The sequence below is a fragment of the Poecilia reticulata genome, chromosome 2 (assembly GCF_904066995.2).
Source record: "Poecilia reticulata chromosome 2, P_reticulata-male-v2, whole genome shotgun sequence".
Classification (NCBI taxonomy): Eukaryota; Metazoa; Chordata; class Actinopteri; order Cyprinodontiformes; family Poeciliidae; genus Poecilia; species Poecilia reticulata.
Genome location: NC_088831.1, coordinates 32,377,382 through 32,402,602, shown reverse-complemented (window position 1 = coordinate 32,402,602; position 25,221 = coordinate 32,377,382). Strand labels below are relative to the sequence as shown.

The 25,221-nt window shown below is 38.9% G+C and overlaps 1 protein-coding gene across 4 annotated transcripts in view; it reads left to right on the top strand.

Annotated features, from left to right (window-relative positions):
- tanc1b (tetratricopeptide repeat, ankyrin repeat and coiled-coil containing 1b) overlaps positions 1-25,221 on the top strand; it is a 107,744-nt gene that overhangs the window by 59,862 nt on the left and 22,661 nt on the right. For all 4 annotated transcript variants that reach the window (XM_081603855.1, XM_081603857.1, XM_081603858.1 and 1 more), the window contains 7 exons: positions 615-804; positions 5,885-6,217; positions 15,307-15,429; positions 18,059-18,340; positions 18,713-18,867; positions 23,340-23,571; positions 24,082-24,248. In XM_081603855.1, the coding sequence (XP_081459981.1) occupies positions 615-804; positions 5,885-6,217; positions 15,307-15,429; positions 18,059-18,340; positions 18,713-18,867; positions 23,340-23,571; positions 24,082-24,248 (1,482 nt within the window). The remainder of the gene's footprint in view (positions 1-614; positions 805-5,884; positions 6,218-15,306; positions 15,430-18,058; positions 18,341-18,712; positions 18,868-23,339; positions 23,572-24,081; positions 24,249-25,221) is intronic.

Below are 25,221 nucleotides of genomic sequence, written 5' to 3'. Positions count from 1 at the left end.
ATTTGACTTTTCTTACAAAGAATCAATGATGACCTTCATTTACTTTTCATTGAGTTGAAGGAAAATGACGAAATGGAGCAAACAAGGATTAATTTGGATGTGTACTCTTTTTTTTGTTTGATTCCAAACATAGACTCAGCCTGTTGCCTGGTTGTCAGGCAACCTTGATGACTTTAGAAAGCTGTCTATTGTGTCATGACAGAGTCTTTTCTAATGTGCATTTTTCTTTGGGTTTATTTGGACTTCTCTAACACATGGATCTCAGCGTATTTTGATTTAGCTTGTGCCGTTTGCAGAGCTCACACCCTTCAGCTTGTGTGTCATACTCACATGTGAAACCCATGCCTATTTCCTAAGGAATGTCATCTATTGGTTTCACATGATTCAGGTCAAACAGATTGTGAAGTTAGATCAAATCTGCCCCTTTTTCTCTTTACTTTCTTTTACTGCATTTTACCTTCAGGATAAAACTCAAAAATATTGCTTGTTTTACAAAATATGTGATCTCTTGTCCTGGTGATAAGCTTTCCTGAGCTTTCATTGATTTTGCTTAATCTCAGAACACCTTCTCGTTGTATCCAAGCCCTTTTTTTCTGGTCTCTCTCTTTCCTCAGTGCACTCTGACCAGCCAGGGAATTAGCCCCTGCTCCACCCTGACCAGCAGCACGGCATCTCCCAGCACCGACAGCCCATGCTCCACTCTCAACAGCACGACAAGTCGTCCCCCACTCAGTCGTTCCAGCCCCTGTGGGACTATCACCAGCCCCAGCTCCACTCTTGAGAGCAAGGACAGCGGGATCATAGGTACGGTACAGCGCCTCTCCAGCCGTTGACGGCAAGCTTTTAGAGTTCAGGGGAAAACAGTGAGAATGGATAAATCTCTCGTAGTAGGGATGCTTTGGTTGGGATTTTTCAAATGACTGATTGCGACTAGGTCTTTTCAGTTAGGATTACCGATGTTAGTCGTCTCTGTTAAACGCCAGAATAATGAGCAGGAGACTTTTTAAGAGATTAAAAGTATCCTTTAAATCCAGCAGCTTTCATTCATTTGTTCAGCATTTAGTAGAATTTTATTTTTTAACTTGGATCTAATCTTTTAGGTATCTTTTGCACAATCTTCCCAGAATAGTTTGCTTTGATTTAGTTCCATTCCTCCTGACAGAGCTGGTGTAGCCAAGTCAGGTTGTGTAGGCCTCCTTCTTGACACACACCTCGTCAACTTTGCCTACAGGTTTTCTAAAAAACCGAGAAAGTTTTTGTGATGATAATGCAAAAACATTAAATCTATTGTCCCGTAGCCTCATGGCAACCCATTGGCAGTATGTTTGGTCAGTGTCCATTTGGAAATCCCAAGCATCAACTCCCCTGCTGATGTCTTGAGATCTTGCTTCAATTTCCACATGATATTCTATGTGGTGCCATCCATTTTGTCAATGGAAATGGTCCATCCTACAGCAAAATGACCCTGCATCGTGATATCACCTCCAGATTGTTCGTAATTTAGGTTGGGGAATTTAGACTTTTAACCTTCCCTCTTTCTCCTCCAAAAGTAACAGTGATAGTTGTGGGAAATCTTTGTTGTTTTATCCCAACAGACAACAGAAGTTGTGAATTTCATTTTCCCTTAAGTGCATTTGTAATGGCTAATCTGGCTTTTTTTAATTATTTTACTTTTGAAGTAAAAGCTTCTTCCTCTCTAAGTGATCTTCCAATACAAGTCAATTCTGGACTGTGTTCACTGTAAGTAATGACACTTTTTCACTAGCTTCATCCAGCATCTTCACAATAGTTTTTTCTGGGGCTGACTTGCACATTTTACCCCAAATAAATTTGTTTTTGGGCCAAAGACCCTGTCGTTTTTTCTGCTTAAAGCTAAACACAGGTCAAAGTAGGCTTTAAATGAGCTTTACTCAAATAGTCGGTGATATGTATGTAATACATTATCTTGTCTTTATAAATTAACAGCACAGCATAGAAAAATGACCAGAATCTTTGCAGCCTCAGAACTACCCCCTTCAGTTCCTCAGTGGTAAAACCTCCAGTTGAATTTAGAAAAACTCTGAAAAAGCCAAAGCATGTAATGACTTGTAAACACTCTTAAACTTTTTGTCACCTATCTCCCTAAAGTCTCAGAAACTAAAGAGTTTCACATAAGGACCCTTTATGTTAAAATTGATACCCTGTGTGTCGTTTTTGCTGCAGAACAAAGGGACGAACCTGTGCGATGTCAGTCACCTGTCGCTCTGCCAAGCTTGTTAAGACTGAGCAGCATTTGTGTGACATGTTATTCATCCTGAGTGTCAGTCAGCTGGTTTGTAGGAAGCTGCTTCAGCAGGAGGAAGCGTCGTCCTGACAGTTGTAGCAGTTTGACGTTGTGCTGGATCTCTTGTAATAGTCCTATAAGACATCGAGGGATTTATGCAAGCTGACAGGAAGATGGCATAGTCTGTTGATGCATTAGTTCGTCTACCGTTTCCTCCCACACTGTCTCGCATGGCCACACAGATGTTAGGGTCTTATTCTGAAAATGGGCTTCACATGTATTTAAGGATGATTGAGTAACAAATTGTAATTGGACCTTCGGCTCTGTACCATAAAGTTTTCTTTTTAACTGCAGTCTGTCTTTTTTTTATGTATTCTACAGTTCACACAGGTGAAGCAAAATGCATTCTAATGCTAACAACAATTATACCACGGCGCTTTGAAACCGACTCACTTGATATGTTTGCAGCAGAAACCAATATGTTCCAAAGCCATTCATAACGAAACATTTGGATTTCTAATTCTGCAGCGTTTCTATAACTGATTGCCATGAGTCCGTCATTCTGCCTCCCCTAAAGTAATATTATTGCTCAGCGCTGAATAATTTATGAAGGCCGTGATATACTATCTCCCTGCCAGAGGTGCCGATGCAAATCATGATTAAACATTTGCTGGAATTCTGCAAAATGATGATGGTCTAAAAAATGTGCACCTTAACCAGAGGATCCTCAATTTTCAGAAAGCATTGAATTTGAAATTCTCACATCATGTAATTTGTAAAATGTATTAATTACAGAAATGTAAAACTGAGGGAATAATCTGATGTTTTAGTAGTTTGAACAAAACTGAGTTGATTTTGTATAATTCTTTAATGGCTAATCTACAGTGAATTAAGTATTAATTCAGATACATCAAACTATTCATCAAGTAAAAAAGCAGAACAAAAATAAGTCCAAATATGACGCTTTTAGACTAAGTTATTTCTAGTCTTGGTGAAGTGATGCTTCAACATCTATGAACACATCTTACATCTTTGAGTTTTTATCGACACTTTCTTCATGTCTCGTGTGAAGTTTGTGTTTGGCTTTTATTTTCCTCGAGTTTGTGGAGCCCAACTACTCTTTTGTTCTCCACTTGTCTAAATTTGTCATTTTTGAAACCCAGACTGTCATCATTGGTGGTAGGGACAAAAATGAGTTATAGTTGTAATTTGGGGCCAAATGAATAAATGCTATTAATTCTGCCCTCATTAAATCTTCAGCAGTTAAAATACAAATAACATCCCTGGGTTCAGCCCACATTTCTTGTTTCTAACATTGTCTATGACCCACACTTTTCTGTGCAGACAGATGAAAAGACTGCAGCTGTTAGGTGAACAACCTTTCATGACAAGGCACCGAAATACAGAAAAATTAGAGATAATTTATACTTTAAGGAGCTGTGAAATACATGAAGATTAAGGACGAAATTAAACATTCTTCCTCACTCATCTTAGCTGCATTAGCAACACCTAACGTATTGGAAGAGCAACAATTAATGACTGTTCCTTCATAGGCATCAAGCTGAATTAAAATTCAGGGTTTTACTAATTTGTGTGCAAATCGAGGGGGTTGGGAAATGATCAGAACCACTGGGCTGAGACATCTCTCTTCCGTACCTTGATAAAGTAGTTCTAACGAAAAGAAGAACAAAGCTGTGCTGCACGTCAGATTCCTGTCGGTGATTAATGTTCCCTGTTCTTTGAAGTTTCACCCTGACTGGTTTGAAAAGCACAATAATTTGACTTTGTACTGAATCAAATTCCTTTATTTAGCAACATAGACTGGCTAAAAAGGGACATGGGAACCTGAAGTTATTACTGAAAACAGCGTTTTAAATGATGTAAAAGAAAAGTCTTTTTAGATGTGAATAATTAAAAGTTTTTTAGTTTAAGATGCCAAGTAATCCAGAGCAGGGTGAGATGTTGTTGTATATCCGAATGATTTCAATTGGCACATGTGCTTGCTTTACCAGTAATGACACAGAACTATAGCACTATGAAATTTTGACAAGTAGCTCATTCCAGGCACTTTGACTAGTGCCTGGAAAATGCATAACACTGCTCCTTTAACACTTTTAAGAACATGTTAGAGTGCCCTCCAAAAAAAAAAAAAACTTTGCTCTTCCTGGTTAAACAGTTGCAGTCCATTTATATTGAAAGCTGTGGAGATGTCACACTGCAAAACAGGATTTTACTATTGTAAAATATAGACAAAATTGTGTTGACTACTATAATGACTACTATTTTCTCACTGATTATTTCTGTTTTTATTTTAATTATGTAAAGCACTTTGAAATGCCTTGCTGCTGAAATGTGCTATACAAATAAAATTTGATTGATTGATTGAATGTTTGGATCTTATAGCTGCAAAAATGTGGGTAACATTACTTAAACGTTTACTAACTGTAAGGCTTCCAAAAATGGTCAATGTTGCTGAAGTTTGAAAGCTCAAGGGGATAAAACAAATATTTCACTCTATGTTCAACCTTTCTATTATCTGGTAAAAGTCGTGCTTTATTGTGGACAAATGACAGTTTCCCTTTCAATAACTGTTTACATATGTTCCAGCCATCATTGGGTGAGAAGTAGTGCACACCCTAGATCGACTGGCAGTTGGTCACAACAACTCAGACATACAAGACAAACAGTCGTACACATGCATGCTCATACTTGGGGAAAATTTAGAGAAGCACACGCATGCACAGAGCAGTCATGCAAACTATGTAACTGGACAACAGAATTCAAATCCAATAACTTCTTCCAGCAAGACAAGACTGCTACCAACTGTGCCACAGCACAGCCCTTCTCTTAATTTGTGAAAAACTCAGGAAGAAAAACCAAAATGAGATTTCTTTCCTCAGTAGCACCACCTAAACCAAAGGCTGCTGTTCCTGCTGACCTGATGGTGATAATGTATTATACATTCTCTAAACAAAGCAGATCTGATTTCTCACCTTCTGAATGGCCAATCACACATCATGAGCAATCAAGAAAATCATGCAGTTCTAGTCGCCAACTGATTTCTCTGTCCATGTCTGTTTTTTTTACCTTCTGTGCACCTCTCTGCTCTCAGAGAACATGTTTGTGTTTGATGGTTTTCTTATAGGATTGGCGGATTTGTTCTCACCTAAACAGAACTCCAGTCTAAACTTGAATGTTTTTAGACCTGTGTCTTCTTTCTCTCTCAATGTTTGGGTGTGGATTTCTTTTTTTGTTTGTGCTATATCTAATTACTGTTTTCACCGTATAAAGCTGAATGAATAGTCTCATTTGAAGCAAGACCTCTGAGCTAAATCCTTAAACTAATTTAACAAATCCAAGCTGCCATGCCTCCTACTTTTTTTTATTAGTGCACAGAGACGGTCGCTGTCGATTGAAAATGAGTTTCTGAGCAGCGTTGATAAGAGCAATGAGCAGCAGCAATGAGTTATTCAAAGTTCCATTACAGCTCAGTGTCTCAGTGAAGATTAAGACTGATAAATGTTCATATCACACAAAGAACACTGCTCTAATTTATCTCTCCTCTTTCCCTCCTATTATCCCTCCTCATTGGCTCAAATTCTGTTTTCTGTCTCCATTTAGCCACCATCACTAGTTCCTCTGAGAATGACGACCGCAGCGGCTCCAGCCTCGAGTGGAGTAAAGATGGCAGCCTAAGGAGCACCGGGTGCCATGGCTTGGCGCAGAGCGTGCGGGCTGACACGTGCTCTCCTGTGGTGGAAGAAGAGTCCAGTAGTGCCACGGCAACACCAGCTGACACCCCGTCGAGGACAGACCAGCAGCAGCAGCAGCCCCACACACCAGCTGGAGCACAGGGGCCACCACGACCACTAGGTCACACATCCGACGGGCCTAATCCGTATCCACCGCAGGCATCATCCTCCCTCATAATGCCGAGGCCAAACTCTGTTGCTGGTAAGGACGGTCTCTGTTCTTGGCAAATGTTGCAAATAAGCCATCTGTGTGAATGTGCTACTGTAGCCGTCTTGGTGAAAAGCTTTGTCAGTCAAGTTCTTTTGACTCTGATAAAAGAGAGCTCTGCCTGGGGACTGGCAAGTGAAATGTCATTTTAGTCCAAGCAGGTGAGCGATACAAATGGCCAGGAGCAGGAAGCGATATAAAAGAAATCAGTACAGGTTTTGCTTTTCACAGCTGGGCGTCAGGGCAGAAGTTTGGGATTAGGCAGCTGCTGTGTGTTGCGCCTCAGCCACTGGCTGCTATGTCAGCTCCAAGCACAACCTGCTGTCTGGTTGATCTGTTCTGCATTCCTTCCCTTAAAGCTCCCTGTTGTGGTTTGGCTCACGATATTCACACAGCTGTCACAGTTGTTGATATTCCCCAGTACCCCCTTTTCTCCACTCATGTCTCCCCCTTCTTTTCTACTCCCTGGTCTCACCCTTCCACCTCGCTTCTGTTTTTGTTGACTGCTTTTGACCTTGACCCTGTTGTTAAACTGGCCTTCATGAGCTATTACTTTCTACTCTATTTTGGACCAAGATTTTATTAGATCACAGTCGGTGCTTGGTTTCTCCTGTATAATATACCGTCAATGATGTAGTAGTTCATAGCTTTGTATACAAGTACAGCGGGTTTTGAAAGGTGCTTGTGTCGCTTGTCACAACCACAAAAATGATGCACAGCTTTTAAAATGTTTTACAGATAAATGTTTGAAAAATGGGCCATTTGTTTTGTGATGACTTACTCTTAAAGCCCTAAAAGTAAAATAGGTGTGAACAAATGTTGTTTGAAGTAAACCTATTTGTACTTTAGTCAAAGTGGAATGGTTGAACATTTCAGTCCAAACCTGGGGGAGTCATTCCTGAAAAGAATCACATCAGCATCTGCAGTGAAAGGTGTTTCTGAAATATCGACGGAAGAGGCTCAGAATTACACAGTGTCACATTTCTCATGTTTTTATTAATAAAACAACTATGCAGTACTTTATGTTGGTCTGTCACATACATTCGCAATAGAGTACATTAAGGTTTGCAGCTGTAACATGACACATGGTGAAAAAGTAAGGGACTGTATGCACAGTTGGATTTTGTTTTTCCGGTCCCAAAATGTCTGCAAGCTTAGGGTCAGGTTTATAGATGCTGGAACTGACAACATAAACACTAAGGTCATGACTTCAGCATTTGTTTGACAGACGGGAGTATGTGTTGTGTACAGAGGCTGAAACATTTCTTCAGCAAGAGGTATATTGCATACAAAGTGAGGTTACACAGGGACAAAGAACAAAATCATCTGGTGTACAGTATTGCCATTGAAATATGCCACCTTCCACTCTGGAAGCAGGTAACTGAACTGAAATTGCTGGAGCGGATATGTTTTCAGTCGGAAAAATAAAAATAAGTCGCACGTGTAAAGCCGTAACAAAAAAAAGCACTTCGTGTCCACTGACTGCTAATTGTTTTCCTTAACCTTTTTAACTGGATTGCATCTTTCTTATCCATTATGTTTTGTACCATAAAGCTTAAGAGGCCAGACGCACTGTGGCTCATAAAGCTGGCAGACCAGGAAATATTTGGCAGTATACGTGTGCTTGTTTTATGGGTTGATGTCATAGTTATGCAGCATTGCCCTCTTGGGGCCCTTGACAATTCACACCTTGGATTTTACGCTGTGTGACAAAACCATGGGAGAGGACATCAAGGACGCTGTAAGACGACTTCATTTATGGCTGCGACTGGGCTGTGTAGGTGCCCCGGCGAGGCACGGATGCCTCTCCTGAAGAAAATTATATTTGGAGAAGAAATGGTGATGAGCTCATTTTAATGAAAGCTGCTCCCGTTTTTGATGCATTGACTCAGAATCGCAGTGATTAATGGTTTACTCTGTCTAAACTTTGACCGAATACCATTAAGGAAAATATGATGCAGGAGTAAAAACAATGTTATATTAAGCCTAGGAGACCTGGTGTAAAGCTGACAATCATCCACTTTAAGGATTAAGGATTATTGTGTGTGATCTTAGACAAGTGAAAACAGTGCTTTTACCTCAACCTTTGCTGGTTTAAAGGGGAGGGGTAGTGCTGTGTTCACAGAAATGGAGAAAACTTTAATCACAACATCCTTTTATATGGCATCGCAGTAAAACAAAAAACTTCTAACCCTAGGAGCAGTAAGACTGAAAATTGTAGCTAACATGGCTGCAGTGCATTCCCATACTATCAATCCTCCACCTTCGTGTTTAATAATTTCTTTGACTTTGTGCTGACAGCATGTTTATGTTTTAAAATGTGCTGCTTGACTTGCCTGTGATTTTGCTATCTTTGCGTTGACATGTATCAGTTTTTAATGACCCTGTGTAGCATGTGCTTTGCTTAAGAAAATCTAAATTTAACAATTTTAGATGCTTCCTTTTTTGTTGAAGCATCTCAGTTAAATATTTTAGGAAGCAGGTATGTTTACCAAAATCAAAGATCCGTGTTAGTTTTGGGCCAATGAGGAGTTCCACAGTTTTTAAGTCATATGTTCAGCTGCTTGTGATTGTGTTGCTTAGATTTGGGGCGTGCAATAACCCTGCTGTGTGGGAGATGAATGACATCACAGTGCATTTATTTAATTTAGCAGTGATTTGTTACCTTCCAGGTCCTTATGTTGTGTATTGGGCTTTTGCATGCACTCGCTGTTTGTATTCTGAAGTTGTCTCTTCCTTTGGCAGTGGTCTTGCTCTGAGCTTACCTCATCAAAAAATGATGGGGCCGAGGTTCATTTATGTTCTTTAAAAAAAAAAAGCATGTGGAGAATGAAAAACCAGATTTTCTGACAGGTTTATCTGAAAAGGTAAAATTCAGATGCCTTCTGTTTTTCAAACATAATTAAGTCCTTTAGGCTCATTTTTTTTTCTTAAGAATCTAATTTGTGATTCCGAAGTGTTTGCAGAGGTCAGATCGTAATTACAAATGTGTCTTGAATTTCTGCAACACTGAGGCGTAAACAAAAAATAAAATAGCTTTCTGAATCAAATATACGCTGGCACTAGTCTGCTCCAGTGCAGCAGGTTGACATAGTTTCACGTCATCTTGAATGCTGGGAGCTCTTGTGATTGTTGCTGTTTTTATTTGCTCTTTGTTTCCTAGTTTAAAGACGGAATATCATGGTTGTTTGTGATGTCTCCAGGGAGCCATGGAATTCACATCCGGCCGTAGCTTTATGTAGTCACTAATCTGTTTAGTTCGCAAGTCAAACAAAAACAGATAAGCCATTCATATCCTCTGGCACATTTCGGAAAGGTCACAGAGGCATCTTCAAAAATGCCCGTTTCCAGAGCTGTTTTGATGCCTCTGTGTCACAGCAGGAGGAAAAGAAAAACTCTTTGAGGGATCAATCTTTTTTGAGTTTGCAAACCCCTCTCAGCGGCTCCAGTCTGAAAGATCAGGACTTGTTAAATGCCCAGTCTTATAATAGTAGAGTGTGGGATAAAGTCTCTCCTTCAGAGTTTGACAGACAACATCCCACTGTTTGCAATTCTATAGAAAAAAATATCTTTTCATAAGCCTCTAGTCTTGTATAAAGTTTGTTTTTCTTGAATATTTTTAATAATTACATCTTTTTTTTTAATTTAATTTTTTAAAAACATTTTGCAGTATTTATTTACTCCAATCAACATTATTCAAACTTTATTTTGAATACCCTCAATTCCAGCTGATTGCTGAAGACCAACAATAACGGATACAATTAGGCAAGTTAATAACTTATGATACCTGGAAAAAGGACACTTATTTATATATAATGTTTATCATGAGCTCTATCAGTTCACAAACTGTATTCCTTTTTATTTATACACGGAGTATAGATACAAGATACATTTGATAATTGTAGCTATTAATCTTTATCAACACATATTCATAAAATACTAATAATTCCCTTGCACCAAAATTAACAGCTTTGAGCTTATGAAGCTACACAAAATTTAAACTCTTTATTCTTGTGTATTTTTGCTGTTTATCAATTTGCATGAGGGTATATGGAGTACTACACCACATGGCTAATTAGCATAAGCAAAAGGATCACAGGGCAAATTAACATCATCACCTCTATGCATTTTCTTTTTGCCAGAGAGATGTCCCTTTTTATTAATTCACAAATTCTAATCCAAGTTGCATGATAATAAAAATCAGTGTCACAAAGGGGCTTGAAAGTACCTAAATAGTGCTGTGAAATAACATACTACATTCCATCCGTCTAATCCGCTTTATGTAGGCGTCATTGTGTCTCGCTTGTTAACTCATAATGCTTAGTTTGCTGCAGGATTTTTTCTGTAGAATAGCCTCAATATGCTGCTTTAACACCTGCAAGAGGTAATGGGATTGCTTTGTTTGGAACAGATTTGGGATCAAATCTGTACATAGTTTTTTTAATACACATGCTATTTAGACACGAACATCCAGTTGGAAATATATTTTCCTCGCTATAGAAAGTTTCTTGCTCCTAAGGCCTCGACACAAATGCTAGGACTTTCATAAAAATTATAGGCTTATGAAAATGAAAATAATGTGCGGATTAGTTCAAACTTTTCTTTTCTACTGTGGTGAGCTTTAGAAAAATTATATTTAGAGGATTAGGCTGTGATAATTATGGCAGTAATAATTAGCTGCTATTGCCTTCAGCTTAATCACAGCAGGCGTTCAGATCTCCATCTGTGTTAAAGTGAACAAATATTTTGAATTGGCCCTTGGAGAGAATACACAGAATTAGAGAGCAAAGCTAAGTTTTCTTTTTTTTTTTCAGAACTTAATGAGATCGTCTTGGTCACATCTTTGGAGTGGTGTCAAGGAAAGTGAATGGGTTGAGAAACCGAGAGGTGCGGTATCTTAGAGCAAAGGTGCTTCTGTCTCATTCTCTGCTCGGGCATGAGGAACATGAAACTGAAGATTTCAAAGTGCAAACCAGCTTGAGGGGGAAACGAGTCACATTTTCATCAGCCTGACACATTTTTACGACTTCAAAGTCATTGCAAACTCAAACTTCAAGACATCAAATGGGATTTTTTTTTTTTTTTTAAATGAGCACACCTGCATGAATGGGAAGAAATGCAGACAGTTGGAAAAGAACGGTGTTCACAGCTGAATGTGATCTTCATTTTTGGCTTGGCTTTAAAGGAGTTGTAGACTAAACTGAAAGGGACTTGATAAAAAAGGAGAGACGGGGAATGTATGTGCAGCACAGAGGATATCAGACAGGCATAATGGTGTGCCAATGTTAAAACATTCTCATATCAGTAACTCCGATTAAAGTTTGTTGGTGTTCTGTTTAGAAATGCACTGATCAGAATTATCTGGACGATTCCAGGTATCCAGTTTTTGCACAGTTTACCTGGATTAGCAGGTTCCAATCACTATTTAAGGACTTTATAATAACTAGATCTATAAACAGCATGCATGAGAGAGAAGCGATAATAAAAGTTTCACAAATACTTTAAAATAAAGAAAGTATTACTTGACTTTTACTTTTGTCTGACGTTAGCATTGTACATCAACAGAACAGCTGTTTGTTCAAAATGTAGACTTTTATAAGAGACTCCCAAAAGGTGGCTTACATTTCCAACATTTTTTTTCTGTTCTCCATTTAGCCTTCCTATTAAATGCATAAAGTCTTGTTCTCTGCTGGCAGACTGAGCCTCTTTCACATTGTAGTTTCTTTTTAAATTGCCTTTGACTTTATTTTAAACACTTTATTTATCCTGACAAATAATTTTGTCTTTCCTTACTAACAACTTCAACACTCAGGAGTGTTATTGTCAAGGTCTATTTAAGAGTAGTATGTTGAAAACCAATTACAAAGTATTCAGAGCCCATAGACTGAATCTCCTAGCTGACCTTTTTGTTTCATTTAATTCTCCAATTTTTCACCCTCTGCTGCTTCCTTATCAAAGGTAGTATGTAAATTCAAATTCATAAGGCACACGGACAGAAATTACGTCTTAAACCCGTGAGTTAAAAGTACAAAGAGACGGGGAGGGTGACACTCTTTGCATTCATTTAGCTAGCGCCTACTGCTGTGGGTGCTGTGACTGACTGAGCACCAGAAAGAAGATGGCCATTGTCTGCTGCCACTGGCTCTGCAAGTGAGGAATAAGTGAGGAATTGCTGTTGTACCCCTAGAGAGCTCATCCTATGTGGGTGTTTTATAAACCGTTAGCCAAGCGTGTGGACCCAGGTTTCCCGTAACTGCCACTGTCCAGGTATTCCCATGCTTTGGAGGAGTCTTCCCGAATTCCTGCTGTGCTTCCTGCCGGTGCTGCTGGGTGTGAGGAGTCGTAGCATCATAATCGAATTTGCACACCTTTTCATCATGTAGTGGTTTACACAGACTATTTTTCTTTTTGTGTCGGTTTTGTGTGGTTGTCGTTTTATTTAATTTGCTGAAAATTGGTTTATGTCCAGAGTGGTTGTCCAGGAACAGTCTGCTGCAATAAAAGTAACTCTGGGGCCTCTTTTCATTTCGGTCGCAGTTGCAGCAGACGTGTTTTAATTAGTGGGACATTCCAGAGAGCGAGTTCGCAACTCGGTGTGGGAGAGAGTAAGTGAAGAGGGGAAGATGAGTGTTTGTGACTGTCTCTCCCATCTGAGGCACATAAAGAAGATAACTGAGGCTTTGATTCTGCTCTTCTGCAAGGCCAAACCAGAATACAGCTCGATGATGTTTGGATTGAAAAATGAGTTGCAATTGGAGTAGAGACCTTGTTGCACTGCTACACATCTTTATTATATTAACAGGGCACAGCTCATACTTTCAACCTTCTGCTAAATTGCTGTGCAATCACACTGACTCATATGCAGAAGTTAATCTGGAGACTTTTTGGGATCAAAATCGTCTCCTGCTGTGAGACCTCAACTCCTCCCTGCACAAAGTCAGATTGAAATAAAATAAAATCTGGAGCGAGTTTAACATCCAAGTTACAAAGTGCATTTTTATTTAAGATGGTACAAACTAAAATAAAAATCTAATATTTATTGGCTTACTAATAATTTACATTGCTTCACTTGATTGCATGTGGATAACAAATATATGTTCAGCAGATTGTTGCTAATTAGGGGTGAAAGTAAGTGGGTACGGCAGGGTACTGCGTACCCCTGAAAGATTTAGCGGGGGTACGCAGTACTTGCAAGAGAGAGGAACGGCTGTCTGCTGTAAAAAAAAAAATCAGTGGGGGAAACTGTGCAGCCAAGAACAATCTAAAACAGACTTAATCAGTTAATAAATACCCTTTTTCCCATTTCATATTGTTTCTGAACTGTTCGTGCTTTGTAGAGCAGCGGTGCAACATGTCGATCACGGAAGGTTTTGAGTCGATCTTGGCATTAGATGACAAACTGAACGCCGCCAGGACGCTGAGACCAGCATGTCCTCCTCTAACTCCTTGTCAAAACGTTCATAACTTTATTAAAGAAAAATAACAAAAAATATCAACAAAACGTGTTCAAATTAATGACTCAACAACAATAGTAATCTCAGTATTTATTTCGACAAGGTGTTGTTCAATTCTGTGCGTTACGGTTCCATTATCAAAATAACGAGAAGAGCAGGAGTTTAAAATTAACTAATCAACCACCGCTGTGTTTATGAGAGGCTTATTAATGATCGCAAAAATAAATATCAAGCCTGCAAACCCAATATCGTAACGGACTGAATGTTTTTAATGTAATCTCGGGTCGGCTTGTGGAGCGCAGGAGGTTGCCATGGCAACGAGTGTGCTAATGAGAGAGACGGAGAGTAAAATGTGCGAGTGATTTAAAGTTGATCACCTGTTCAGGTTGTTTTTACCTTTGTCTTGGCGCATCACAGCCGCTGTAGTTTCTGAACGTTCAACAAACGACAAACCTGAACTAATTACCTCGTTCTTTGTGAGTATACGTCATTTACAACAAACATCAAACATATATATTTTTCATTAAATATCTAACAAGCAAATGGCTTCTACCGCGATAATTAGAGTCTGAGAGGCTTTTCCTTTATCAAACAATTTTGTTTTTTGCCTCTTTAGTGGAAATATTGATGTTGATGAGACTTTCTCCAAAATAACCTTTTTCAACCTTTATAGCTCCACTGTTGAAAATGAGGCTCTAACATTCACAAATGACAGTGCAATAAAATCCAGTCCAACATCTGGTTTGAGGTGATTCCTCTGGAACTTGTTGGAGGAAAAATATCCCTGCTTCAGAAGATGAGCTTTAACCTAACAGAGCTCTGTGGTTCCTCCTATCAGTGTGAGAGTCAGGGTGAGGAGCTGCAGGATCTTCAGAACTATCAGGTCATGATGCTGGGCTACTGATTATTCCTCTGTCTGGACTCAGGAACAATAAAACCAGTTTAAAAGCTAAAATGAATGGTTATATGCCAGACATGGAAAACTGGGGTGCAGTTTTCCATGCCATGATGTTCAGAATTTAGGTCTCATGGCATCTCAAGGTGTCACCATTGCAGCCAGTGGGCTGAAAGAAATACAGCTTTATTTTGTAGCAATTCAAGAGTTACCCAGCTTTTTGTTTTTGTAATAGTACCCCCAAGAATTTAAAACTACTTTCACCCCTGTTGCTAATGTGAGTAATTTTCGAACGTCTGAATAAACTTGCAGTAGAAAGAGCTTCATTAAGCCGTTGCAACTGGCATAGGATTGATTTATTCTTTTTTTCTGAGGAGAAACAAAGGTAGTCCGTCCTCTCCCTACAGCACAAATGTGCTGTTTGAGGGGACAGACATCTTACTGCTATAGCTGTCAGAAGAAATCAGACAACCAGAGCACATCTGTCTTAACTATAAGATACTGTTATCCTTTCAGCTGCAGTTTACTAGTACTGCCTCTAGGAATTGTCAAATGTCAAAGCGCACTGGCTTGCATCACCATCACTCATCTTCTGGGAAATAGAGCCTGTGTGCAACAAAATCTTCAACTACTGACTCTTCCCATCTCACTTTTTTTGCAGTTTTTGAAATAAAAGCAGTCTTCCTGATTTAGTGTTGTTCATCGTCTGTTTTTGGATCTGTGTGTCTCCGCAGCAACCAGCTCCACAAAGCTGGAGGACCTGAGTTATCTTGATGAGCAGCGCAACACGCCCCTGAGGACGTCCATTCGCCTGCCGTGGCACAACACAGGGGGGAGGCCACCGCATGACCCTAAAGGTGACTGACTGTTAATGCTGCAAATAAGCTGGATGTTGAACATTGTTGTGCTTTCTTGATATCCAGATTTGGGATAGTTAAGTTTTTCTTTTTAGGTTGCCATTATCACGACCAGTTCTTGAAAACACCAAATTTCTTAGGTAGAGTTTAAGACCATACAGAAGTATTTACCTGACTTTTTTTTTTTTTTAAACATTTTGTCATGTCACAACCACACATTTTAATGTACTGCATTATAATATTCTGTAATAGACCAACACAAAGTAGTGAATATTTGCAAAGTGGAAGGGAAAGTGTACATTAACAATATTTCAAATATGAAAAATGGTGTCATTTATTCTATTCAGCCCGCTTGAATCAATATTTGTAGGACCACAATCTGTAATCTCTGTGATTACAGATGACATATGTCTCAATTAGCTTTGGATGTACACATGCCAACATTTTTTGCCCATTAGCTCAAACTTAGACAGATTGAATCAAGAGTAATCCTCAAAGATACATTTTCAAATCTATTCATATGTCCCGTATTGAATTTGACTCTGAAATGTAACTTTTCGGTTGAAATTAGATGTATTTTTACGTAACGTTTTTCCTGGAAGTTGAACCTCTGCTTCAGCCTAAAGTGTTTTGCAGCTTTTTCTTCATTGTTTCTCTGTATTTAGCTCCATGTGTCTTAACTAGTTTCTCCATGACTGCTGAAGAAAAGCATCCACATCTGTCCACTGTTGACTGCAGTGATCAGCTTTTTCCTACCTAAACAGATTTTTATGGATCTTTTTCTTCCTACTACACTAGGTCTATGACATTAATCCTTAATTTTTCCAAAGGTCTCGTTAGATGCTTTGTACTGAAGCTCACTTTAGAAGGCAGTAGTACATTTGAATATTTTCCTGTACATCAGCAAAAATCCACAATTGAATGCCACCTTGTTTTAAGCTGAATATAAACAGCACTTTTAAACCTAAGACCAACGTTTAGAAAGAGTCTAACCACAGAAGCAAATCAATTCTGTGTGCACCCAGGACTTGTGAAATGGAGATTGATAGGATTTTAGCTTATGTTTGGCATTAAGAATAGTGTGTCGTGTTTTTATTTGTTTGGCTATCTTTATCTTGTTTGTTGTGTGAAAGAGGAAGAGAGCAGTTGGTGTTGCACAGCTTTGCAGAGTTCCTTAGAAAAACTTCAAAAGGAATATTTGATGAAAACTAGAGTAGCTCAAAGTTTTGGGCGTTTAGATTTTCACCTCTGAGTGAGAATGAAAATAGGACAGAAGCAGTGATTCAAGTCAATTCAACTCAACCCATTGTTTGATCCACTTCTGATTCACAATAAATTGACCAAATTCAATTGCATTTGAGGACCTTAGTCTAATATAGAGAGATAGGCACTTTAATACTAAATAAGATTCCGAAATACCCTCACAAAAAGAAGTTGAAGATGAACTTAAAATGCTCAATCTTGGAGATAAGCCTGTATGTCTCGTCTAATAATTTAAAAAAAAGAGCACAAGGAGTGGAGGAGAGGTACTCGGTGTGTATCAACTGAGGCCCTGCAGGACCTTAGGCTAATACCAGCATAACTAATGAATATTTCAGGGTCACCCAAGCAATTATAACTACAGCTTTCTGTAAAAAGCAACTTTTCATGGTTATTCAGGGAAGGTTAAGAGGGTTTCTGCTTTTTGAACCCAAACTGGAAGCTGGTTTAACAGAACAGATTCTAAGTTATTTGAGTTTTGTAGAAATCCAGTTAAAACTAGTAGGAGGAGATATGTCCTGTCAAAATGCAGAATCTCCATTTGGCACAAATAATGAGAAATTCCTCCAGAATGTTTTACTTTATTTTTATATCTCTTTTAAATTGTAGCTTCATTTTTTTTTGCTCTAGAAAATGTATTCAGTATGCACCCATCAGGGATTTTGTGGCTGATTTCCAAACACCAGTTTTGCAAAGCTCTGACCTACCAGCCCCCGTTTCTAATTAAGAACTATAAAAAGCAAAAACACATTTGTTTTATTGTCTTGTAAAACTAATTCTCACAAACAGCCAAAAATCATGATGCCAGCTCAAAAGAATTACCCCCCCCCCCTCCTTTATAGGTCACTAGCTTCTTTCTTTTCCTTTTTATTTTTTGTACATCTCAAAATGTTTAGGTGTGTTGTATTACCAGATATATATATATATATGTTTTTTTTTCTACCATATGTTTTTTTAAATAAATGAATAATGTTTCCAAAAATTATATTTTAGAAGGAACTCCGACTGTTGACTTATTGAAGCTTTAGCCTTAAAGAGCCTTTATGTGAAAGATAAATAATTGTTTATATTACATCCGAGAAACTGAGCAGTTGGTGTTGCACAGCTCTGCAGTTAAATAGGATTTCATTAAATTTACAGATCAGGGCCAGTAAAGTATATCAGCCAATTCCGATATTACAAGTCCAAAATTCTTGGGCCATTTATGTTTTGTACTGGCCAAATATTTGAACACCCAAAGGAAAAGAATAAATATATTAGGACTCATTTTGTATGTAGCAACTTAATCATTCCACACTATTACTGCAAGGTTTTATTATTAACACCATGACTAATTATGATGTGTTTCCCCCCCCCTCATTTACTTTAGGACGCTTTGCTCCCTACAAACCTTCAGACATCATGCTCAAGCCCCTGCTGTTTGAGGTTCCCAGCATCACTACAGACTCTGTGTTTGTCGGCCGAGACTGGCTGTTTCAGCAGCTTGAGGACATGCTGAAGGCCAGCGAGTCCAGTGAAAACCATGGAGTTGTGGTGGTGGGTAGCGTTGGGTATGGGAAGACGGCCATTATCTCCCGACTGGTAGCGCTGAGCTGTCACGGAGGACGCATGCGCCAGATTGCCTCCAACAGTCCCAGTGCCTCACCTAAAAGTAAGCAGTTTTCCTTTGGGTAAGAGCTTGTAGAGTGTGAATGGAAGACTAGAAAACTACCTAAACTTGTGTTTATACGCGTTATAAAAATGTCTCTAAAGGTATTTTTGGAAAAAGAAAAAAAAGTTTTTAAATGTTTTATTTAAAAAATGACATTGCGTGACATTGTGTGTGTGTGTGCGTGTGTGTGTGTGTGTGTATATATATATATATATATATATATATATATATATTTAACTTGCCTAGAACAATAAAAGCTTTTACTGACTTAATATCAGAAAGTGATGGAAGGGGGGAAAAGGGTTTTCTCTCTTTATATAGCATATGCAAATATCTGTTTTCAAAAGCATATGGTTGATTTATTTCTTTTAGGTAGTGCGGGACAAGGCACAGAACTCCCCCTCAGCCAGCCGCCACAACCCACTCCACCACCCAGTGCCACCAACACACTTAGCAGCAACAGCTGTCCAGGAACTCCTGAGATGCAACGGCGCAGAGAGGAGGCTGTCAAACGGCTGGCTTCAAAGGTAGCGATAAACTTAAGCTGAAGAGGAAATAGTAGTACGTGTGTGCATGTGTGGGCGTGTGCATGTGTGTGTGTGTGTGTGTGTGTGCACGTGCGTGTGTGTCTGTTTATAATGCCTTGTGGGGACCATTTTCCTGACACATACTACGTTGTGGGGACCTAGTGGGGACCTTGTGGGGACCAAAGACTTGTTCCCACAAGGGGAAACGCTGTTTTTGGGTCAGGGGTCAGATTTTAGGACCAAGATGTTAATTGAGTTTTGGTTAGGATTAAGATTAGGGTAAAGATAAGGTTTAGATTGTGTAAATGAATGGAATTCAATGGAAAGTCCCAACAAAGATAGCCACGCAAATGTGTGTGTGTAGGTTGGAGAGATATAAAATACAGAAACAGAAATAATAATGAAACAGAGACTTTGTGGGACCTTGCTTCCATAAGTCCCAGATTACGTCCTATTGGTATCTGTCATTATCTGCTGATTATTTGAGTTTAATTTGACTATGGAATGCAGCTTTTATTGTCTTTTTCTCAATTTATCAGTTTTGTTTGTACAATAAATTTGAATGTTCTGTCTGGTCCAGTCGGGTGTTTCTGCTTGATGTCCAGCACTGATTACAGACAGCGAAACAAGACTTTCGGATTGGACATTCCTATTTTAAATCTTGGGGGGTGTTTTTCTTATCGCTGAGTCTTCTAGACTACAGTGAAGCTGAAAAGCATTTGTGACCAATCTTTCTGGCATTTTTTCCCATATTGCTTGTCCTGTACCTGAAGTTGTCTACAGTAAGTTGAACTGTGTAAACACTTTATGATTATGATTATTTACAACATAAATTAGTGCAGAAACAGAATTACTCACACAAATAACATTTTGGCTAAAAAAAAAAAATCATGTTGTTTCGTGTAGCGTCAACTTGAATGCAACTACAACTACTAGTGAACGTAAAGCAATCAATCAAGCAAACATAATCAACTTCTGAGACCGTTTACTGCTGCTAGACACAGCTTTACAGAGATATAAAAAGTTTCATATTTTATCTCTTCGGTTATCTGCTAATCCCACGTTTCCCACAGGACCTAGAACTGAGATCACCCGGCTCAAAATGCTTCACCAGATTTTGAGTTTCTGTTTTCATCCATCCACTTGTTTTGAACCATAATCCTTTTGGAAAACCCAATGATGATGTGTTTTTGACTCCATAAAAGATTTACATAAAATATCCATCCATCTATTTTCTAACACCCTTGTCCCTCATTGGAGTCGGGAAAGTTGCTGGTGCCCATCTCCAACGACCGTTTTGGGCGAGAGGCGCGAATCACCCTGGACAGGTCACCAGTCTGTCACAGGGCAGCCCAGAGACAAAAACCATGCACACACACATCTAGAGAGAATTTAGAGAGACCACTTAACTTTTTTGGACTGTGGGAGGAAGCCGGAGTACCCGGAGAGAACCAGTGTGTCGCAGGGCAGCCCAGAGACAACAACCATGCACACACATCTAGAGAGAATTTAGAGAATGGTTGGAGTTCAGCTGTAGAAATTAATTGAAGTCAATGGAAAGTCTCTGCAAAGACAGTGAGACAAACGAGTGTGTGCGTGTGTGTGTGTGGGCGTGTGTGTGTGGGCGTGCGTGTGTGTGTGTGTGTGTGTGTGTGTGTTTTCCTCATAGAAACACTGCAAGACCACTTCAGAAAGACTAATTATTTCAAAATGTGTTTGTGGCACAAGTAATATGTTTTCCAGCTATACAGTTTCTCATATTAAAACAGAAAACCCATAAAGGTAAAAACATTGCTTCTAAAATCTTTTACCACATTTCTGTTTGGTTTGATGTTTAAAAAAAGGTTTTACTGGCCTAAAAGCTGAGGGTTTTTTTCTACATTTCGGAAGTATGCAGGTGAAATGACATGATTCTGCTGTGTCAAGGGGCGTCTTAGCAAGAAACGTATTTCTGTAGTTATTAAAACAATAGAGGTACAAGTGGTATTTTAGGGGCTTTTGTCTTTTAAATGTTCATTTGCAGCTGGCTGAAGCATAATGTTTGACAAGGAATGCCATAGATTCCCTCTTTTACTACTAAACTTAATATTAATAGTTGAAGATTAAAATTTTACACACTAAATACCTTCTTTCTATACCTCTTTTACATGATTTGTGCTGAGCTGAACTGTGACCAGTATCAGAAACCCAGTTTTCACAAAGCTTTGACCAGCCGACACAGATTTCAGACCAGTTCTGAAAGCTTTTTAAAAACTATGATACAAGAAGATATTGGAACAGGACTTTATTTTTTTTCTCCCAAGATTTCCTGCTATGGCCAGTTACCAGCATGCCTTTACTCGATTAGATTAGGTCACATCTTATGGGATTTGTTTTCCGAGCTTAAACTCTTGTCATTGATTTTGCTTTGCAATTAGTCTAATTTGGTTTATTACATGCCGCTAGTCTTGTTTGGGACTAAACACGCCCTGTTGTGGGTGCCTTTTGAACCCTTACACATTGATATTATGCAGTTTTCTCTTGCTATTGGGACAGTTCATGAACTCCATTGCTAACTATTTATGCACTGAGATTCTAAACGTCTGTGAAACCCAAAAACATCTCTTGAGCCAATTAATGTGTAAAGTGTTTCCAATCGGCGCTCTCTCCGGGGTTCTGTTCCTGTGATGTGTGAACACTGATGCAACGCTGAGCAGCTTCTGTCAAATTCAGCCATTTCTTTTTAATCACTGATTTAAAAGCGGTCTCATATCTGCGCTCTGAGGCTATTACATGTTATGATGCATCACAAGCTTTATATATATATTTTTTCTCTTGCTGTGACTGAATACTCTTTCAGATGTGTTTCTTCAATACAAATTTATAGTTGTTCTCATAGATTAACGGCTGCAGGTTTACTGCAGTGTTGCATCAGCTTGTCTTATATTGTTTATTGGTGCAGCAGTCTGCATGACTCATGTACTTTAGTGAACTGTTTGCTGATACACAGGTTGCTTTATTGTATCCATTCATCCTTTTTCATCTTTACTCGGATGCGCTGCTGTAATATCTTTACTGCAAAGCGCTCTCCACAGTCTGCTTTTAGGCCAGTTGTACCCTTCATGTGGGATAAACAACCATATCTCAGATCTATTTTTTTTTAATAGCTCTATTATATGATGTACCTTCTCCCTTGGACTATTGCCTACTTACTGTTTCTGCTTATTTACTTTCCAAATCCCTGTTGCAGATCTGTAAAACAACACAATTATTTGCTTATTCATCTTAATAACTTCCAGTTTCAACCATTACTATATGTAGTGATTTATAATTCTTTCTGCTTATTTAGGTATTTGAATCGTTTTATATTATTTCACATTACAACCACATATTTCTATATACTTGACTGGGATTTTCTGTGGCAGATCAAAATAGTGCACAAATGTGAAGTGCAAGAAGTAAATTGAACAACACTAATCAGAAAAGCAGCTGAGATTTCCAGGGTGACTCTGGAAGAGCTGCAGATTCCACCATATTGACACATGGTGGTGGCAGCATCATGCTGGAATTTAGCAGGAATAGAGAAGTTGGTCTAATTATAGTGCAGTTGTGGCTAAAAATGTGTTAGAAGCTATAAAATGAAATGTTGCACAAAGTATCATCCTTTGCCAACCAGGGATACAGTGGAATAGCTTAGATGAAAATACTTTTTATTTATTTATTTTTTTTACCAAACTCATCAATGCTCTGACTCTAATTCAATAGAGAATCTGTGGAGATCTGAACAAAAATGGACATCTTACCGATCAGATTCTCATTAGTTAAAAAGAAACCACGAGCAATATGTTGTTGTTTTTTCATTTCACAATTGTACATTATTTTGTGTTGGCCTGTCTCATAAAATTCTTAATAAAATACAATGGAACTTTGTCGCTTAAGGTGACAAAAAAAAAGAAAATATGAATCCTTTTTAAAAGTTCTGGAGATATAATACAATATGTTTTTTTAAATTAATTTTAAATTAGTTTCCTAATATTTTATCTTCACAAAACAATGAAGGAAACTTGATGTCTCAATGATATGCAAACGCTGGTAGTGTGTTTATAAAGCAGATTGATTAAAAATATGCAGCCAGGACACATCTTTAAATTTAATGTCATTCATGTGTAGACCTCCTTCAGAGTGTTGAAGGATATAGTGGCAGTCTGTTCCTTTAGTTGGGACAGCGATTAGTACAAATTCACATCCCCAAGGTCCCTTTTCTTCTCACCTCTTTTCCTTATTTTACCCAATAAACCCAACATCCATTAAGAAATAGAGAAACCTGCTTTTAGAATTTTACAATAACTTAATTTTCATAGTTTTATCTACGTAGAATTATAAAATTTTAAGTTATTTTCTCCTGGCCTCATTAACTGAGGAGATTCTGGGGAGCTTTCAGGAAAACGTCAAGTATCCCGGCTGCTTAAGACATTCTGCATTTACTTTTCCAGGTGGTTGCGTATCATTATTGCCAGGCCGACAACACGTACACCTGCCTGGTGCCAGAGTTTGTGCACAGTATCGCAGCTTTGCTGTGCCGAGCCCATCAGCTCACTGCCTACCGAGAGCTACTGCTGAAAGAGCCCCCCCTCCAGAGCATGCTCAGCCTGCGCTCCTGCGTCCAAGACCCCATGGCTGCTTTCCGAAGGGGGGTCCTAGAGCCGCTGGTCAACCTTCGTAATGGTAAGAACGCTACATTCCAGGGTTTTCTTTTCTTTTTCTGACCTGTTCATTTGTGACTTTAGTTTTTTTTCTGTCTATCCACCCTTTTGTTCTTTCTTGTTTCCTTCCCTTCTCTCTTCCTTCCTTCATTTCCTTCTCTCTTCCTCATAGTCATACATCTCTTGTTGTTTCTCTTTCTGTTTTTGTTTAAGCCTGAACACTGTCCAATTATATCCCATAAATGTGTCATTTTTGTATTTGTGTCATTTTACGGTGTTATAAAAGGACTGAGCACTCTAGATATTTAGGTTTGGAAAAGTACAGCTCTTTGACATTTCAAGAATGGGGCCATTTCTTTTCCTGCACGGCTCGTACCAGTTAGTAGAAGTGCTGATAAATGTTTAGCTGCTAAATGCCACTGCAGTATCATAAAGCTCTCACAGCTTGGTAGTTTAGTTGAAATAACACTCGTCTCAGTTGCTGTTCCCTACTTATTGTCTTCTCATTGCTTTTTTATGTGTATGTTTTCAGAGAAGAGAATTTCAGAGGAGGACCATATAATTTTGATAGATGGACTTAATGAAGCGGAGTTTCATAAGCCTGACTATGGAGACACCATCGCTTCTTTCATCACTAAGATCATTCCCAAGTTTCCTTCCTGGCTGAAGCTGGTGGTCACTGTTCGGGTTAACTTAATGGTAAGGAAGAAACTAACCCTTTTAATTTTTAATTTTTTTTTACACCATGTAGAAGTCTAAAGCACGGTTAGTTTATTAAAACAACATCCCTCAGAGGGAGCTGCATGAAATCACAACTCCGATGCGAGAATCTCTTGACAGAAGAAGTGTTAGTCTTCTGACCCTTATAGAAATGTGTTAAGCAGAACCAGTTTGTTGAATGGCAGCCACAGGAAGTCCTGTTTGGAGTTTTACATCAATTTTTGTAACGGACTCTGTAAACGCGTACCAGATGATGCTCCAGATGATGCTGACCTAAATACACGGCATCACTTGTGTTCTTTATGTTCACGTGAAGATGGATGGAGGCGAATACAGGGAAACGTCTGAGGCAAACTTATCGGAAGCTGGAAAAGGTTTCTGACTTGCACAGATGCTGCCCCATTCAGGAGGATATAACCTTTAGCAGCCAGAGCCAGAAAGAGAATAGTTTAAATGAAAATGTATTTATGTGATGATCTCATCTTTATTGAATGTCAATAAAGAATTTGTAGAAAGGTTTGAAAACGTATGTTTAAGCCATTAAGATGCATCTTCAGTTATTTCACAAAGATCTTTAGATATGCAAACTTGAAGTTTGATCTGCTATCGCGTCTCGAGATGCTCGATACACTTTAACAAATGTGAGACACCCTGTCAAGAGAGGCCAGCATTTCCTGGAAGAATTGGCAGATGGTGACCCAGAACTCAAGTCTGTATGACAGGAAAGAGAAGTCTGAAACTTTGGGCTTCCTGTGTTGATGACCCTCAGTTAAACAGCTGTAAAGATCTTCTCTGGCTGTGTTGAGGTCGCCGTGGCGGCAGCTGAAGCTTTGACAGGCCTGATGAGCCAAGCGACAGCTGATTGAGTCTTGAATAATAATGTGGTAGCTGACTGACATCCACTATAGGGGTTATTAATGCTCAGGAAGGAGCCAGATATTGACTGCTGTCC